The sequence below is a fragment of the Quercus lobata genome, chromosome 7, assembly GCF_001633185.2.
Source record: "Quercus lobata isolate SW786 chromosome 7, ValleyOak3.0 Primary Assembly, whole genome shotgun sequence".
Taxonomy (NCBI): Eukaryota; Viridiplantae; Streptophyta; class Magnoliopsida; order Fagales; family Fagaceae; genus Quercus; species Quercus lobata.
This window is the reverse complement of record NC_044910.1, coordinates 27,836,805-27,855,582: the sequence shown is the minus strand read 5'-3', so window position 1 is coordinate 27,855,582 and position 18,778 is coordinate 27,836,805. Positions and strand designations below refer to the sequence as shown.

Below are 18,778 nucleotides of genomic sequence, written 5' to 3'. Positions count from 1 at the left end.
TTACGCGAATCCCCCAACTCTTCGGCTACTTCATTTGCAAAAGAGTACATAATTCCATCTGATGGGATTGACGAGAACACGTTATAGTGACGAGGCCATAGTAATGACGAGGGTACCCCCTGATGACGGACAAACCATCAACGACGAGGAAAGGAAGGTCATTCAATGGTGCCAGTAAATAACCTGGGCAGTTACGAAACTAGTAAAGCAGACCGTTGGGGACTAATAAAAGCCCCATAATTGGGCTTGAGGCGTTATGAAAGAAGAGCATTTACACTCCAACGGCTAGCAGTCAGGCTCACAGGTATAAAGCTCTCACATTTCGCAGCATAAGGTACGATACTACGATTTTGAAAAGATACTTCTTACTGTTAGTTCTGCAAACATCTTAATTGTTCTAACTTTGGCATCGGAGACATTGTGGCAGGCACCACACCGGTGACCATTCTTCTTGAAGAGAACCAGACGCTAATAGGGAGTTCCATCTGTCTACCGAGACTGACGAGTTTGCACCTCATCAGTTTGGCGCCGTCTGTGGGGAACGATATTTTCAGATTCATATCTGAGAGCGTAGTTCCCATCAACCCTCTACATTCAGATGGAATCCAACCCAGACTCAGCAGCCTTGGCCCAACAAGTCCAGGCCCTTGCAGCCACCATTGAAGAACTCACCAAACAGAACCAGGAAATGAAGCTGCGGCTCCAGCAGGTTCAACAAGCTCAACAGGAAGAGAACCGGTCCAAAGATAACTTGGAGGAAGAAGGGGATAGTCAACGGAGAGGAACCCCCCGAAGACCAGCTACTCCGGACGAACAGAACTCAGATCTTCTTCGAGAAATGAGGAAAGAGATGGACGAACTAAGGAGCGCTATCAAAGAGAAGACGAACCGAAGCGTAGACAAAATGATAAGGGCTACGGATTCGTCATTCACTGCTGCGGTACTTGAATGCCCCGTGCCGTTAAAGTTTCACTTGCCTCAATTGGAGCCATTCGATGGACTCAAGGACCCACAGGATCATTTTAATACCTTTAAGACGACTCTGGGTCTTCAGCAACCACCTGACGAGATATTGTGTCGTTCCTTCCCGACGACTCTCAAAGGGGCTGCAAGAGAATGGTTTACTAAGTTGCCAAATTCGTCCATAGACAATTTCGATCAGCTGAGTAGTGCCTTCTTGCGCCACTTCATAGGGGGACAACGCCCAAGGAGGCCAATAGATTACTTACTCACCATAAGACAGGGAGAGAAGGAGACCCTGAGGTCATATGTCAAGCGATTCACCCGGGAAACTCTGGAAGTAGACGAAGCTGATGACAAGGTACAGCTGACGACCTTCAAAGCAGGCTTGAAATCCAGAGACCTCGTGGCTTCTCTTGCAAAAAACCCCCTGAAGACGATGGCGGAGATGCTCCTGAAGGCGCAAAAGTACATGAACGCGGAAGATGCTCTAGCTGCCATAAAAGATACCGAGAGGCCAGGAGACAAGTCCAAGCGGGAAGACGACCGTAGGGGGCAAAAGAGAGACAGAACAGAACGTCGGAACAATGACGGGAATAGAAGGAAGGACGACAGAAATCCTCGGATGGTAAAATTTACTCCTTTGGTTATGCCTGTTGACAAGATTTTCACGCAAATCAAGGACGAGCATTACCTCAAATGGCCCAGGCCATTGCACTCATCCCCCAACGTACGTGACAAGAACAAGTATTGCCGGTTCCATAGAGACCACGGCCACAACACAGAAGATTGCAGAGACCTGAAGGAGCAAATAGAGGAATTAATACGGAAAGGAAAATTACAGAAGTATGTAAAGAAAGGAGAATATAGCAAGTTCAGAGACGACAACAGGACCCAGCGTGAATCTTCCACTCGAGATGACGACCATCCGTCCCAACCCCCACGCAAGGTGATCGGGGAGATAAACACGATCACAGGAGGACCGTTCTCAGGAGGATCATTTAGATCACTTAAAAAAGCATATCATAGACAGGTGAACAGCGTCCACACCATGCCTCCGTCCAAGCACCGACGAACACACCAAGACATGTCCTTCAGCGAAGGAGACGCCAGGGGAGTAAAGCAGCCCCACAACGATCCCCTGGTCATAGTACTGAATATAGAAGGATTCAATACCAGAAGGATCCTTGTTGATAACGGGAGCTCAGCGGATATCATCTACCTCCCAGCCTACCAGCAGCTGAGATTAGATCCAAAAAGGCTTCGCCCTTTTGACTCTCCACTCGTCAGCTTCAGTGGAGACAGGGTCTACCCCAGGGGTATAGTGACTCTGACGGTGACAGCAGGGACCTACCCGTTGCAGTTGACTAAACAGGTAGATTTCCTGGTGGTAGATTGCCCCTCATCCTACAATGTCATTATTGGGAGGCCCACCCTCAACAAGTGGAAGGCGGCGACGTCAACCTACTGTTTGAAGGTGAAATTCCCGACAGACAACGGCATGGGCGAAATGAAGGGTGATCAAGTCCTGACAAGGGAATGTTATTAGGCCGTACTGGCAGGAAAGGAGAACCACAAGTGGACGATTGAAGAAAAAGAGGAGGATGGGATGAAGACCTTGGAAACAGTGGAATTGGTAGAAGGAAATGCAGACAAGATGACCAAGATAGGGACGACGTTAAGCCCCAAGATGAGAATGAGACTCATAAAGTTCCTTAAAAGGAATCTAGATGTCTTTGCATGGAGTCACGAGGACATGTCGGGCATATCTCCAGAAGTCATCCAGCATAGGCTGAATGTGGATCCCAGCAGGAAGCCCGTTCAGCAACGACGAAGAACCTTCGCTCCAGAGCGAGATCAAGCAGTGGCAGAGGAAGTAACCAAACTCTTGACGGCTGGATTCATCCGGGAAGTATATTATCCAGAATGGCTCGCCAATGTCGTCCTGGTAAAGAAAGCGAACGGAAAGTGGAGAATGTGTGTAGACTTCACCGACCTGAACAAAACATGCCCAAAGGACAGCTTCCCTCTACCAAGGATAGACCAGCTCGTGGACTCCACCACCGGACACAAGTTACTGACGTTCATGGACGCCTTCTCAGGGTACAACCAGATAAAGATGGCTGAAGAAGACCAGGAGAAGATAGCCTTCATCACAAGCCAAGGACTCTACTGTTACAAGGTGATACCTTTTGGGTTGAAAAATGCTGGAGCTACGTATCAGAGAATGGTAAACAGAATGTTCAGCCAACAGATTGGTAGGAACATGGAGGTGTACGTGGACGACATGCTCGTCAAGAGCAAGAAAGAGCTCACACATCTGGACGACTTGGAGGAAACTTTTGCAACCCTCAAAAAACACCAGATGAAGTTGAACCCAAGCAAGTGTGTTTTTGGGGTAGCCTCAGGGAAGTTCTTGGGATTCATGGTGTCCCAAAAAGGAATAGAAACAAATCCAGAGAAAGTACGAGCTATCATTGACATGGCCTCACCCAAAACCGTCAAGGATGTTCAGAAACTCACAGGGAGAATAGCAGCTTTAAACAAGTTCGTCTTTAGGGCCACAGACAAATGCCTGCCCTTCTTTAAGACATTGAAGCAGGCTTTTGCTTGGACCGACGAGTGCGAAGCGGCGTTCCAAGAGTTGAAGTAATACCTGAGCAGTCCGCCTCTTCTAAGCCCGTCCAAAGAAGGAGAAAACCTATACCTGTACCTGGCGGTGTCAGCTTCGGCAGTAAGTGCAGCTTTGATTAGAGAAGAGGGTAAGAAGCAACTCCCGGTTTATTACGTCAGCCAAGCTTTCCAAGGGGCTGAGTCCAGATACCCAAGGATCGAAAAGATTGCATTTGCACTAATAGTGGCCTTGCGCAAGCTCAGGCAATATTTCCAGTCGAATCCTATTCTCGTAATGACGGACCAACCAATCAAGAAGTCAATGAGCAAGCCAGAAGCAGCAGGGAGAATGGTCCAGTGGGCAATTGAATTTAGTCAATTTGACATTGAATACCATCCAAGAACAGTAATCAAGGCACAAGCTCTGACGGACTTCATCGCAGAATTCACGTTCCCTGACGAAGACAGGATTACCGACGAAGCAGATAAACTAATAATACAGACTGATGGTTCGTCAGCCCAGAAGAAGGGGGGAGTAGGGGCCATCATAACCACCCCTGATGGAGAAGTGCTGAAATATGGGGTCCAGCTAAAGTTCCCAGCCACCAACAACGAAGCTGAATACGAAGGAATACTAACGGGACTCAGGCTTGGGAAAGCTCTTGGTGCCAAAAATTTGTTGATCCAAAGTGATTCAAAGCTAGTGATTGGACAGATCAAGGGAGAATACGAGGCAAAAGAAGAAAGGATGCAGAAGTACCTCAAGTTGGCAAGACAGCTAGCTCAGGAATTCGATACAGTGGAGGTCATGCAAATCCCAAGAAGTCAGAATATGGGGGCTGACGAAGTGTCAAAGCTAGCGTCATCAAAAGAAGAAGGGACTAGCACGGACCTGGCGATGGAAGTCCAAAAACACCCTAGTATCGAGGAAGTTGCAACCTTCACCATCCAGAGCATCGACACCTGGATGACGCCCATAATGTCCTTCCTCCAAGACGGGCACCTACCTCAAGACACTGAAGAAGCCAGAAAGATCAAGAAGAGGGCAGCCAAATTCACGATCCTGAATGACGTCTTGTACAAGAGAGGCTTCTCAATGCCCTACTTGAAGTGCGTCGACGAGGAAGAGGCCAGATACATCTTGGAGGAAGTACACGGAGGAATTTGTGGCGACCATGCCGGTCCCAAATCCCTAGTAAACAAAGTGGTAAGAGCAGAATATTTTTGGCCAACCATGCAGGTGGACGCTGCTGACATCGTCAGGAGGTGCGACAAATGCCAACGATACGGGAATGTGCAGTGGCTTCCAGCAGAGAAAATGACGACCATAGCTTCCCCATGGCCATTTGCACAATGGGGAATCGACATCGTCTGTCCTCTGCCCCAAGGTAAAGGTCAGGTAAAATTCATTCTTGTTGCTATTGACTATTTTACAAAATGGGTTGAAGCAGAGGCCCTAGCAACGATCACTGAGACTCGGATTCAGAACTTTGTGTGGAAGAACATAATTTGCAGGTTCGGGATTCCCTCGACGATCATATCAGACAATAGAAGGCAGTTCGACAGTCAAGGCTTCAGAGAATTCTGCTCAAGCCTTGGGATCAAGAATCAGTTCTCATCCCCAGGGCATCTTCAGGCTAACGGGCAGACGGAAGTGACGAACTGGACGCTGCTCAAGATTATCAAGACCAGACTGGACGATGCGAAAGGTGCCTGGCCAGAAGAACAACCAAATGTCCTGTGGGCTTACAGAACCACCGCTAGAACCCCAACAGGAGAAACCCCCTTCAGGCTTACCTATGGTACAGAAGTAGTAATCCTAGTCGAAGTAGGGGTCATAAGTATCAGGCGTGGAACCTTCAACAAAGAGATCAATGACGACGAACTACGACTGAACCTAGATTGTCTGGACGAAGTAAGAGTCAACGCATCCAGCAAGATGACGAAGTATCAAAGGAAAATGGCCGAATACTATGACAAAAGGGTCAAACTGAGATGCCTGGACATAGGAGACCTCGTCCTATGTAGGACCATCATGGCAACTAAAGACCCTACCCAGGGAAAGCTAGGTCCTACGTGGGAAGGTCCCTACCGAGTCGTTCACTACTCAAGACAAGAAAGTTATCACCTGGAAACCATGGACAGACAAAGGCTCCCTCGACCATGGAATATTGAGCATTTAAAAAAGTACCACCAGTAAATGTAATAGACAAAGGCAGTTGCTCTTGAATTCAATAAAAATTTCTTATCCTTTGATGTCTTTATGTAGACAGGTCCAGTCAATTGTGAGTCAAACTAACAAGAGTCCACCTTGACGAATGTATGTCACTGACGACAACACCAACGAATATGAGAAAAAGGGGCTAAGTGATAAGATTTCGCCAAGACGGATGTAAATCGCTGACGAAGCCCTAAGTGACGAGATTCCTTAATAGGATGTAAGTCACCATAAAAAAAAAAGGCTAAGTGATAAGATTCCGCCAAGACGGATGTAAATCGCTGACGAAGCCCTAAGTGACGAGATTCCTTAATAGGGTGTAAGTCACCATTAAAAAGAAAAAGGGCTAAGTGATAAGATTCCGCCGAGACGGATGTAAATCGCTGACGAAGCCTTAAGTGACGAGGTCCCTTAATGGGACGTAAGTCAACAAAAAAAAGAGAGGCTAAGTGATAAGATTCCGCCAAGACGGATGTAAATCACTGACGAGGGATACGTGAATGGCAAAGTCCCACTGAACGAACCAAGGACACTGGCGAACCCGCAAGGAAAAGAACAAAAAGAAAAAGAAGAAGGATAGACATCCACAACAAAGATAAAGGGTGACGAGCAAATCACGAGAAATTTGCACTAAATACCAGCTAAATACAAGGTACACTAAGAAGTTTATGCTAAATCACGCACATGTGCACAAACATAGATAACAGTGTAACCACAGAAGCAGATAAACATTAAGTCATAGAAAAGCCCAAAAACATAGGGCAATTATCCTTGTTCTCATAACATGACCAAAAAATATTGTTCTGAAAATGGAAATAAAAACAAAAAATTTATATACATCCCCAAAAAGGGCCTAAAACATAATAGGCAAATATAAGTGATAAATTTCCCTAAGGATCAGGCTCGGGCGTCTGGAGCGTCAGTAACAGTGTCGTCAGCAGCCGGAGTGTTCTCAGCGATAGGAGCATCGTCAGCAGCAGGGGCATCACTGTCAGGAGCAGAAGATTGGGCAGCCTCGTCAGCAGCCAAAAGATAAAGGGTGACGAGCAAATCACGAGAAATTTGCACTAAATACCAGCTAAATACAAGGTACACTAAGAAGTTTATGCTAAATCACGCACATGTGCACAAACATAGATAACAGTGTAACCACAGAAGCAGATAAACATTAAGTCATAGAAAAGCCCAAAAACATAGGGCAATTATCCTTGTTCTCATAACATGACCAAAAAATATTGTTCTGAAAATGGAAATAAAAACAAAAAATTTATATACATCCCCAAAAAGGGCCTAAAACATAATAGGCAAATATAAGTGATAAATTTCCCTAAGGATCAGGCTCGGGCGTCTGGAGCGTCAGTAACAGTGTCGTCAGCAGCCGGAGTGTTCTCAGCGATAGGAGCATCGTCAGCAGCAGGGGCATCACTGTCAGGAGCAGAAGATTGGGCAGCCTCGTCAGCAGCCATCACTTGATCCACCACTTCTAGGTCTAGACTTGGCAGATCAACCCCTGTAGGGTACTTGACGAGGTACCGGCGGAGGAGTTCGAATCCCTTGAAATACCAACTGAAAAGTACAGTGGAATACTCCTCCGTCTGCTGAAAGGCCTCGACGGACCTGGCAGCAATTGTCTTCAACTTCTCTTTGGCCGCCTAAAGCTGGTCATCCTTCTCCAGATTCAGCTGACGCTCAACCCTTAAGTCAGAATTAAGAGCCTTGACCTTCTCCTTCAAGGTAGCAGACTCGTTCATCGACTGTATAAGGTCCTTCTTCAAAGCTGAGTTCTCCTTCTCCAGAGCCTCCATCCTAGAGGTCAAGGAAGCCACCTTAGCCTCCTGAGTAAGACACTCAGAAGCCAGATGAAGGCTCTCCCCCAACACCTAACGAAGCAAGATAAGAACGTCAGTAAAAAAAAAAAAGGAAGAAGAGACCAAGGAAAAAGTTATGAACAGCCTTACTTGCATGATCTTGTGGACGTGCTGACTCGCGACGACGTTGACAGGTACCCCAGAAAAGACCTTCAGGTCCTCAGCTTTCACAATGTTGTGTGCCCGCTCTACAGCCACACCCTCGTCATCAAAGATGGACGAGCCCGTTTTCTCCTTCTCTTTGTCCTTGGCTAACAGCCTCGGCCTCTTTGATGACGGAGTAGGGATTTCCTCGACAAAGATGGCAGGCGAAGCTACTCGGGCACCCTCTACCCCCGGGATAATTGGAGTAGCATCCACGGCGGATGGACCCTTCCCCGTCACACGAACCACTTTCTTGCCGATGCTAGCCAAGGGTTCGTCCTTCTTGGCTCTCATTTTGGCGTACATGTCCTTATTGAATTTGGTAGTCATCTTAAAAAAAAAAATTAAAAAAAAATAAAAAAAAAAGTTAAGAAATCCAAAAGTACGCGATTAAAGGCTGGACGAAGCAAAAAACTTACTCTTCTTCTCCTCGATGCTGATGCTGCGCAAAACGTAGGGAGACGGATCTGGGCCCAAGCAGTAGAAAGCAAGTGTCCGTGGGTCCAGGAGGTTGTCCCAACTCTTAATCGATTGGGAATATTCGATTGCCTTTTGAAGACGTTCCTGGTATTTGCTCTTCAACTTGGGACGCCTTTTTACTGCACAAAGAAATGAATAAGTGGTTAATGACGACCAAACATGCAAGACAAAAAATAAACAGACGAAGTAACCTTGGGATATCACCCCAAGCCTCGCTGGAAGGGGTCTCAAGTCATCCCCTGACACGAAAACGAAACGGGACTTCCAGTACCTGAATGACGAGGCTAGACCCTTAATGATTCTAGTCCTTCTCGTCCAAGGGACTAGTTCGTAATACCCGAACTCCTTTGATTCTTTCAAACGATAGATATGGACGAGCTCACTCACTTTGATCATATCCTCGTTGGCGGCCAGTCAAATCTCCATACAATTAATGACTATCCTCCAGGAGTTCGGCATGAGCTGCCTAGGGCCAATGCCAAAGTAATCCAATAGCTCCATCACCAAGGGATGGATGGGTAACCTAAGCCCAGAGGTAAAAGCAGCCTCGTAGAAGCACACTTCACCTGGGAAGAAATGGCAAGCCCGATCCTCAGGACCAGGCCGACGAACCCGGACCCGTGCAGGGAACTGGAACCTATCTTTAAACCTGGCCACTGTATCAACGTCCAGCCCACAATCTTCATTGAGAGCATAAAAAGCCCTAACCTGACGAGGGGTAGAGACAGCTGTATCACCCTCGATTGGGCCGCCGCTAGACGACAACCCGGTATCTAACTCACTAGATCTCACTTCCGACATTCTCCTCGTCTCTCTCTCAAACCAAGCCAATGACCGGCCTAAAATTGGAGATAGCTCCCCTAGAACCACACTCAACCCACTACCTTCGAAAAGAAAATCCCCAATCAAAGGAAAAAAGTCCCCGGAGACACCCAAAGTCGCCCCTAAGCGAGCAAAAAAGAAAGAAACTGAAGGGCAAGCTACCCAAACCTCAGAAGAACTAACCATGAAAAAGGAACCCAATCCTAAAACACCCAAACCCAAAAACAGCAAAAGTAAAAGACAAAAGAAAAATTAGGAATTTATAAAGAGTTCATGAAGAAAATAAACTGAGAAATCGAAGAAACAGCGTACCTTGAATAAAAGGAACAGTCGAGGCCGGAGAAATTTGTCGCCGAAGCAAGGTCAAAATCACCGGAATGAGATCGAAATGGTGGCAGAAACAAAACAAAAGGGATAAACGCTCGGAGTAGGAAGGGAAAGAAAAACCAGAGTGAAGGAAAAGAAAAGTTTTTTAAAACCCAAAAACCCAAGGAAACTGAAAAGCAACGGGAAACCCAAGGGTCATGCCATTAATACCCTCAATCAGCATATGCCACGTGGCCACGTTCCATACCGCGCCGCCATCCCTCATTAAATTCGAAACGGAACCCCAAGCGTCACAAACAACTCAATGAACGAAACTTTTCACCTTCTGTGGCCCTCATGACACGTCACTGACGACCACAGAACCTGGGGGCAATTGATGGGATTGACGAGAACACGTTATAGTGACGAGGCCATAGTAATGACGAGGGTACCCCCTGATGACGGACAAACCATCAACGACGAGGAAAGGAAGGTCATTCAATGGTGCTAGTAAATAACCTGGGTAGTTACGAAACCGGTAAAGCAGAACGTTGGGGACTAATAAAAGCCCCATAATTGGGCTTGAGGCGTTATGAAAGAAGAGCATTTACACTCCAACGGCTAGCAGTCAGGCTCACAGGTATAAAGCTCTCACATTTCGCAGCATAAGGTACGATACTACGATTCTGAAAAGATACTTCTTACTGTTAGTTCTGCAAACATCTTAATTGTTCTAACTTTGGCATCAGAGACATTGTGGCAGGTACCACACCGGTGACCATCCTTCTTGAAGAGAACCAGACGCTAACGGGGAGTTCCATCTGTCTACTGAGACTGACGAGTTTGCACCTCATCACCATCCACTATTATACAAGTGACCGGACCCAGATCAGAGTTTCTACTATACTCATCCAACATCTCGCGGAAGAGTGGCTTTGTGACAGACTTGAACGAGATGACCATATGTTTAGTCAAGTCAAAAGTGCGAGGGTGATCCTTTGGCTGGCCATCGGAGATGGACTCAAAATGGAGGGTTGGGAAGTGAGTAGAAAGCTCTTGTAGCTGGGTGAGGCGGCCATGGTTGTGCTCTGTGTTAAGGAAGGTAACATGGAGGCCAGCGTGCATAGAAGCTGTGCAATACTCAGCATGGGTTTGATGTGGCCTAGTAAAGGAAAAGGCAACATTAGTATATGAGGTTGCTGATGCTGACGACCCATCTTAACTTAAAAAGTACCAAAGATGAATATGATGCAGCGTTTGGGAATTGGACTAAGGACCAACAAGGCTAGTATACTTTCGATTTTGTGTTGTTTGGATGTCCATTCTGTAAACATCGTACATATATATAATGGGAAAAACTTATTTTTTATTTACATAGAATTCGCACTCTGGATTCTGCAATGTGTTTTCTTCGGAACCTCAACAAGCATATTATTTCTGAAACATTCGTTTTATGCTTAATATTGTTTGGAGTTTGGATGTACAATGCATGCGAAGTCCAAACAATATTAAGAAAACGAAGTAGATCTTATATATATAGCTTCATTTTATTCTTAATATTGTTTGGATGTCCATGCGGCAAAGGCAATGAGACCCTATTTTATAATAGTTGAAGGAACCCCGTCCAGGTGACTTTTGTTTCCCTCGTCCCATTTGTCAACTGTTTCATTCTTAGATTTGGGTGCTTGTCAAACATCTAGCTAAAAACAGTTTTAAACTCATTTTGAAATTTCATGTTTTACGGCTAAAGTCTTTTAGTGTATTGTACAAATTTTTAATAGACATAATTAATTGTTAAAAATGTCTATGCATTTTTTTCAATATAATACTTAATATATTTTTCAATATAACACATAATACCGAATAAAAATTATCTATCTAAATTTTTGTGTTTAATGCTGTACTCCTCAAAATGTTGTATGTCGAGCAATTTTTTTTTCTTCCAGACTTTAAGCTTTGGTTATTTTATAAAGAAAGAAAAAATAAAAATTTTCAAACTATGTTTAGAGCATAAAATAAAACACAAAAAGTGAAAGTATAATTTTTATTATACTCGTAATAAAAATATTCTATATTACTTTTTGTGTTCTATTTTATACTTTATCAATCACAACCTACCATAAGTACTACTTTTTGCGTGTATTACTATACGCTCCACTAATCATAAGCTACCATGAGTATCAATTATTATTTATTTTTTATTTTTTACATTTTAAACTTTAATTATTTTATAAGAAAAAAAATATAATAAGTTGTAATTGATAGTGATGAAGTGCAAATCGTTAGTCTTGTAGGTTCGTCCAGATGGAGCCATATCTTCATCGGTGTCACTATGAAACTGGTAAGGTAGCTCCCTTAAGGTGGACACTGGTGTGGTGCTTGCCATAACGTCTCCGATGCCAAAGTCAGTATAAGAGAACTTTGAGGAAATAACAAAGTATCAGAATAACTAGAAATGCTTTGAGGTGTGTCTGTGTACCTTGTGTTGGTGTTGTGAGAGCTCTATATATGCTCCCACAGCCCCTAGCCGTTGTGGTTGTTAATGTGGCTTTAATGTCTCTTTTGGTAACGTCTCATGCTTAGTAATGTGTGCCTTAATGAGACATCCAACGGTCTGTACAGTTGGTCTTGTAACCGCTCGGGACATTATTGACTGTATTGAATGGTTTTGTTACCTTCGTCAATGATATGGACATGTGGTTAGTTCGTCTTAGAGGACAGCCTCGTCGGTCTCGATGAGGTCGTCCAAGAAAGGTGAATTCGACAGTCCTATCAGATGGTAAGTTCATCAGTCCCATCAGATAGAATATAAAATAAAACATAAAAAGTGATAAAGAAAATCTGTAACCATAATGAGATAAGTGATAAAAGTATGTTATACGACATGCAGCACTTATATCAGGTCACATGGTGCAATTAGAGTATCTCAAAAAAACAAAAAGATGTATAGGTGGTAACCTTTATTCCGTGCTGCTAGTAGTATATCAAGTATGTCTATTCAGTGGATGAATTAATTAAAAATATTAATTAAATTAAAGATTTTTTTTTTTTTTTTAACTTCAACAAAGTTAATGCTGGCGATTAAATTAGTCTGTGCAATGTATGATAACAGTCGTGTACTTTTTATAATGCTAATGTTTAAAATAGTTTAATTAAACACATAAAAAATACCCAAAAAAAAAATCTCATTTTACGGCATATAATTCATACATTGAGTTTTTTTTTTTTTTTTAGAAACATCTTCAATCGATGGTACTTGTTCCTAATTATTTCTCTTTGTTATCAAACCGAGACATCAAATAATTTTTTGGTGTGGTAAAAATCGAATCTTAAATCTTTTATTCAATTACAAGAGATTTTACTAATTAAACTAACTAGAACTCACAATTCATACATCGAATAAGTGGATTTGCATTATCATAATTTTTTTTAAAGGCTAAATCGTTAAAAAATTAAATAAATAACATTTTTTAAAATTATTGGAACTTTTGGTGGTAGAATTTAAGTGTAGTAATTTACATCAAGGGAGTCAATATCATACCCGAAGGCGTTTCTGTTTGTTCAAAAAAATGAAATATTTCGATACCGGTTAATACCGGTATACCGTTTTGAGATTACCGCTAATACATATATACTATATGTGCATTGAGTTAAAGTGTGTATATAGTTATTAAATTTATACCTAACCTATATGTTTGGCTCAACATACCCAAAAAAAATTACCCAAGTCCAACCTATCATATCAGTCTAACATTATCTAAGACTTAAAAAAAATTAAATTAAATTAAATATAAGTACGAAAAAAAAAAGTTTTCAAAAAAAAAAAAATAGAAAGTAAAATTTCAAAATTGAAACTTGTAAGACCCACGTGATTGCCTTGGAAATAAAAGAGAGTTGGTGTGGACAATAACTCTACTCCTTAGCCCTCAGCCACACCTTTTAATTGTCAACCATTTCTTTTTCTTTTTTTGTTTTTTCTTATTGTTAATTTTTCTCCTCATCTCCTTCTCCACTTATTCAATTGTTCTCTCTTTCTTCCATAAAATGACTATCTGTCCAACCAAGCTTCAATTCTGCTCACAGCCAACTAAAGCAACACCAATAGGTCCACCACCACGCATTTTTTTTTTTTTTTTTTTTTTTTTAAATGAAAAAATTGCGGAAGAAACCATTTCAAACCGAAACACATTTTTCGTCCGCAATGGCCGAAATGGCCGGTACCTTCCGAAATGTTCCGGTATTTAGAATGAGACGAAATAGGGAGTGTTTCTATACCGGCAGGAGTGAGTTTTGGAACGGAAAATACCAGCCATACCAGCTGATACAAAACGGTATTGACTCCCCTGATTTACATTCCTTCAAACTTTGGATACATACGCAACAAATAAGTATAAGAGCTTCCAATATATGTACACACACATTGACAAGTCTATATGTTGTAACTCCTTCATAAACAGAATTCTACACAATCGTGGAAACAATGTCTCCAAAGAGATACTTTAATTTACTAAGAACGAAAGGATGGCATAAAAAAATATAATTAGGAGAATATATACACACATGCACACATATACATTATAATCCACAACTGAGCAAGAGTGAGAATAAAAACATTTGGCTGGTATTAGTGAGCCACAAGACTCTTGGAAAATCTTTTTTTTTTTCTTTTTAATTTTTTGCCCAATAAGAGAATTCAATTGTTCAACAAAACCATATGCATTGCACAACTGGAGATAATTCATTGTACACAATTATTTCAAGTTATACAAGTAAACGAACTCTTGGAAGGTAATTACAAACTATCAAATAACAATTGTCTAGCAAAAGTTGAAGTATAATAGGAACACTAAAACAAACACTCCAATTATTAAAAAAGTTTTTATTTAGTTTATGACATGAGGGAACTCGAAATCTAACATCAACCACAATATTCTTAAAAATAACTTCTTCAATTTTGTTTTCTTTATTAAGAAAGGACCATATGCTTTTGATGAAGAACCATAGCTTAATCATATATTGCCACTTCTAGCTCACAATTGTCAATCTAATCACAAAATCATATTCTTCTCAAGTCTTCAATAAGCTTTTCCAAGTTCTTGTATGAGGATCCATTTGGGCTAACAGAATCATGAGCCAATTTTGAAAATCGATCCATGGACCTAACAATTTCCTCCCTTCTATGTTTCATAAGGGTTTTTATCATGATCTCAATGGTTGATCTATCACATGTGTCCTTCATATCAAGCCCAATCCTCCACCCCTCACTAACCCATCTACTATTAAGTTGGTGGTCACCAAATAGGGCCAACAAATCATAGGCACCCCAACATCAATGCTTTCTAGAATTGAGTTCCAACCACTGTGGGTGAAAAACCCACCCACAGCTGGGTGGACTAGAACATTTTCTTGTGGGGCCCAATCCACCATAAATCCCCTTTCTTTTGTGGCCTCCTCAAGGTCCATTGGGATCATTTCATCCCCTTCCACACCTTCAATCATATCCGGTTGTATAACCCATAAAAGCGACGCACCACTATTGACCAAACCATACCAAAATTCCAACAATTGACCACATGTCACCCTTGCTATACTTCCGAAACAAACATAAACAACTGATCTCAATGGCCAGGAATCTAGCCATGTTATGCAATTATGGTCTGGTTCCAATGAGTTACTAATGGAGAATAAACACTGCGAGACGACATCATCCCCGATTTGGATTTTAACAAGAGCATTAAGTGGACCAATTATTTAAACATTCGGAAAGAGAGGGGTAATGTGACAGAGAACCGGGGCCTTGAGGTCATCAAAGGTGTTGAGTATGATTCCTGAAGCTCGAGTCATGGTTTTGCTCTCCTCAATGAAGAGTTGTAGGAGAGGATCTGTGATTAGCTGTCTACAAACTGACAGTAGATCTCGATGTCACAAAAGACCCTCCATGCCTGGTACGCTTTTAATCGTCTGATCTAGATCTTCTTTCGCTGCAATTATGGTGGAGGCCGGAAGTTAATTGTGATAGCAAAAGGAAAAGTACTTTGAAAAATATCAACTAATATAATATTAAATATTTGATAGTAAAACTTGCTTCAATATATTGCGGGTGGATCCGGATCCTCTCCATTTCCCTTTGAAATGGAGAGGGTCCAGTTCACAGTAGGATTTTTTTTTAAATGATCAACGCTCAAAAACGTGCCACATCATAACTTAACCCAAACCACACTTAACTACACTTAAACTAGAGGCTCTTTAACTCAACCGGACAAACCACATTTTCTCTCTCACCAAACTCATCTGAACATTTCAAATTCAAACTCTCATTCTCACTCTCTTCTCCAAGGTTCTCTCTCGCCCCGCCGTCACGGTGCCACCAGTACCACCTGTGCCCCGACTTTCTCTCTCGCCCCGCCGTCACGGTGCCCTGACTTTTTAACTCAACTCCTCACTCAATTCCTCGCTCACCACACAAATTGAAATCCCTAACCCACGAACTCAGCTCCTTGCTCTCATGGATTCAAGCTCGTGGGTCATGACTCATAAGGCATACACTGGATTCAAGCTTGATCCCTCACCCATGAACTCAGTTCCTCGCTCACCTCACACTGTGGGTTTCCAAATTTCTGGGTAAGTTTCTGGGTTTTTAAATTTCTTTGTAAAGTTTTTAAATTTCTTTTCAGTTTCTGGGTTTCTGAGTTTCTGAGTACTTTTGTTCTTCACTTGAAAGCTTATCAAGGTTTCTGGGTTTCTAAGTCTCCTACAATTGCTGGATTACTCTGCTTTCTCTTGGCAATGGTGCTCTTGATTTCTTTTCAAGCATCGTCTCGTTTATGGGTGAAGGTACATGTGATGTTGGCCTTAATACAATATTAGGTGGTGCTTCTTTTGTAACGTGTGTTGTGGTTGGAATCATAAGCATTTCAAGTCTGCCTTTATTAGAGATGTTTGTTTTTTACTTTTGGTTCTTGTGTTTTTGCTTGTTATATTGATTCAAGAGGAAATTGATCTATGGAGTGCAATTGGTTTTTCTTCAATGTATGTTGTTTATGTGATAGCACAAGGGTGAAAATGCTTTTTAGTTTTGGAAGATCAGAGAGCCCAAGGGTTTTAATTTTATAGCTATTTTCTTTAGTGGGTCATTTTTAGTTTCAAGGATTTTAGTATTTTGCTAATACAAGTGTTGGATTGGCTGTGACCAGATTTTGCTAATACTATTTGTTGTTGTTTTTCATGATTTTGGTTGAAGAGGCAATGAAGCAAAGGCTACAGGAAAAGAGAGAAGATGTTGCTCATTTGCCTGGGGCTATCTCTGATGATAAGTGGGATGCTACTCTGATTGATGCTTTTTTTGGTTGGCTAAATAGGTGGGGGGGAAATGGGTCATTAGGTGGGTAGGTATTAGTGGGGAAAGGCCATAATTTTGGTGTATGTTGGTAGGATTTGGCAGAATGTTTGTGTTGGTATGTGTTGGCCTAAATTTGTGTTGGTATGTGTTGATATGTATTAGTGGGAAAATGCCTAAATTTTGGTGTAATTCTTTCTGTAATCCGAGACTTTAGCAATGGAGCATGGTCTTTTTAATTAATCTATGACTTGTATATCAATTTATTGCATTGTTGTGAATTGTTGTGAAGTGTTTATGCCTTGTGTGCACTCAACATCAAAGAAGTTTAACAGCACCTTAAAAGGCTTGTTTGTGATATTATTGGGAACCATAAGAAAGAAGGAGATTAACTCCTCAACTATATGCATACAGCATAAAAACTCAAACAATGTTTAAGTAAGTGGTCTTTTAAATGGTGCTCCACTGTACCCAAGCAATGTGCAGTCTAACTTATTCTACAACTTGTAAAATTTGAATGGTTTAAATGCCCTATTTTAGGCAGCAATTTGAGACTGCAGAAACACCATGTGTGTATGCCAAGCAACAAAATGGAACCTAAACCATTAATACACTCAAATTGAATATGCAGGTTGACTATATAATACACTCAAAAATAAAAGAAGCTTGATCCAAATAATTACAATCTTTGGTGTACCACAATAATTACGAAATATATTGCAATATACATTATATTCACTTATGGCAACTAGATTGCAAAAAAGCAAGATGACAACTAGATTAGGTAGAAAACAACAACTATTCAAAAAACAACAACTATGCAAAAATTACAAACAGTAATTAGAAAATTTATGCAGAAATTACTGTTTATGCAGAAAATTTATGCAAAAAATTTATGCAAAAATTACAAACAGTAATTATGCAGAAACACAAACAGTAATTATGAAGAAACAGTAATTATGCAGAAATTACAAACAATAACTAGAAAATTTATGCAGAATTGTTTATGCAGAAATTACAAACAGTAATTATGCAGAAACACAAACAGTAATTATGCAAAAATTACAAATAGTAACTAGAAAATTTATGCAGAAATTACAAACAGTAATTACGCAAAAACACAAACAGTAATTATGCAGAAATTACAAACAGTAACTAGAAAATTTATGCAGAAATTACTGTTTATTCAGAAAATTTATGCAGAAATTACAAACAGTAACTATGCAGAAATTACACTGTCAGTTGGTAACAAAAGGAAATTTATGGATCATCATAACTTCAATCTTAAAGTAAGAAAATTACAAGACTAGAACACTTGGTCACAAATGTGACTAATTTTGAACATTTGAATGTGACCAAATGTGATTAAGTTTTGGACCATCAAAACTCTAGTCCTAAATTAGGAAAATTACATAACAAGAGCACTTAATTTCAACAGGTGTCATAGATTATAAAACATGATCCTAAACTAGAAAAATGACTTGACTTTATGAACCATCTCATTCCATCCACTTTGTAACACTTTCTTGAGTCAAGTGACCTCCACTTGCAACACTTCTTTGACTCAAGAGACCTCCTGCACCATTAATTTTGTTGTTGGAGCCTACAACACTTGATATACTCTCTAAATATGATGCTAATGTAACATTTGCTGATGAGCCTCCTTGATGTGATGGAGAACTTGTTTTTGCCGACTATAAAAAAACCAATTACACATTACACATATCACAAGCTTAGCATTAAGATTATCAAATCATGCATCTAAACTATTATTAATATTAAAGTAAAATATATAATTGTAAATATCTTCACCATTAAAAGTTGTGTAAAACTAGTAATATTTCCAGAAGAGATATCCTCAATTTTCTTTTGTGCCATGACGTCATGTGCATATATTTCCTGTAAAAATTGTACTAGTTTATCAAAAATAATAGTATACGATATTAATGTGTAAAAATAATATAGAATAGTGAAAATAAGAATAATTTAGAAGATTACTTCCTGCACTTTTCTTTTCTTTGTTTGCTTCTT

At 41.0% G+C, this 18,778-nt stretch overlaps 1 protein-coding gene across 1 annotated transcript; it reads left to right on the top strand.

The window, feature by feature from the left end:
• The first annotated feature begins 688 nt into the window (after positions 1 to 688).
• LOC115951834 lies at positions 689 to 3,613 on the top strand. The gene is made up of 2 exons (XM_031068972.1): positions 689 to 2,279; positions 3,402 to 3,613. Exons 1-2 carry the CDS (start codon positions 689 to 691, stop codon positions 3,611 to 3,613), a joined length of 1,803 nt encoding a protein of 600 aa, XP_030924832.1.
• The last annotated feature ends 15,165 nt before the right edge of the window (positions 3,614 to 18,778 follow it).

What these genes read in the sequence shown, in the direction of transcription:
- LOC115951834 (XM_031068972.1), top strand. Translation starts at nt 689, where the DNA reads ATGAAGCTGCGGCTCCAGCAGGTTCAACAAGCTCAACAGGAAGAGAAC. An exon ending in AGACAGGGTCTACCCCAGGG is followed by an intron (nt 2,280 to 3,401) that starts GTATAGTGACTC and finishes TGTCCCAAAAAG; the next exon opens with GAATAGAAACAAATCCAGAG.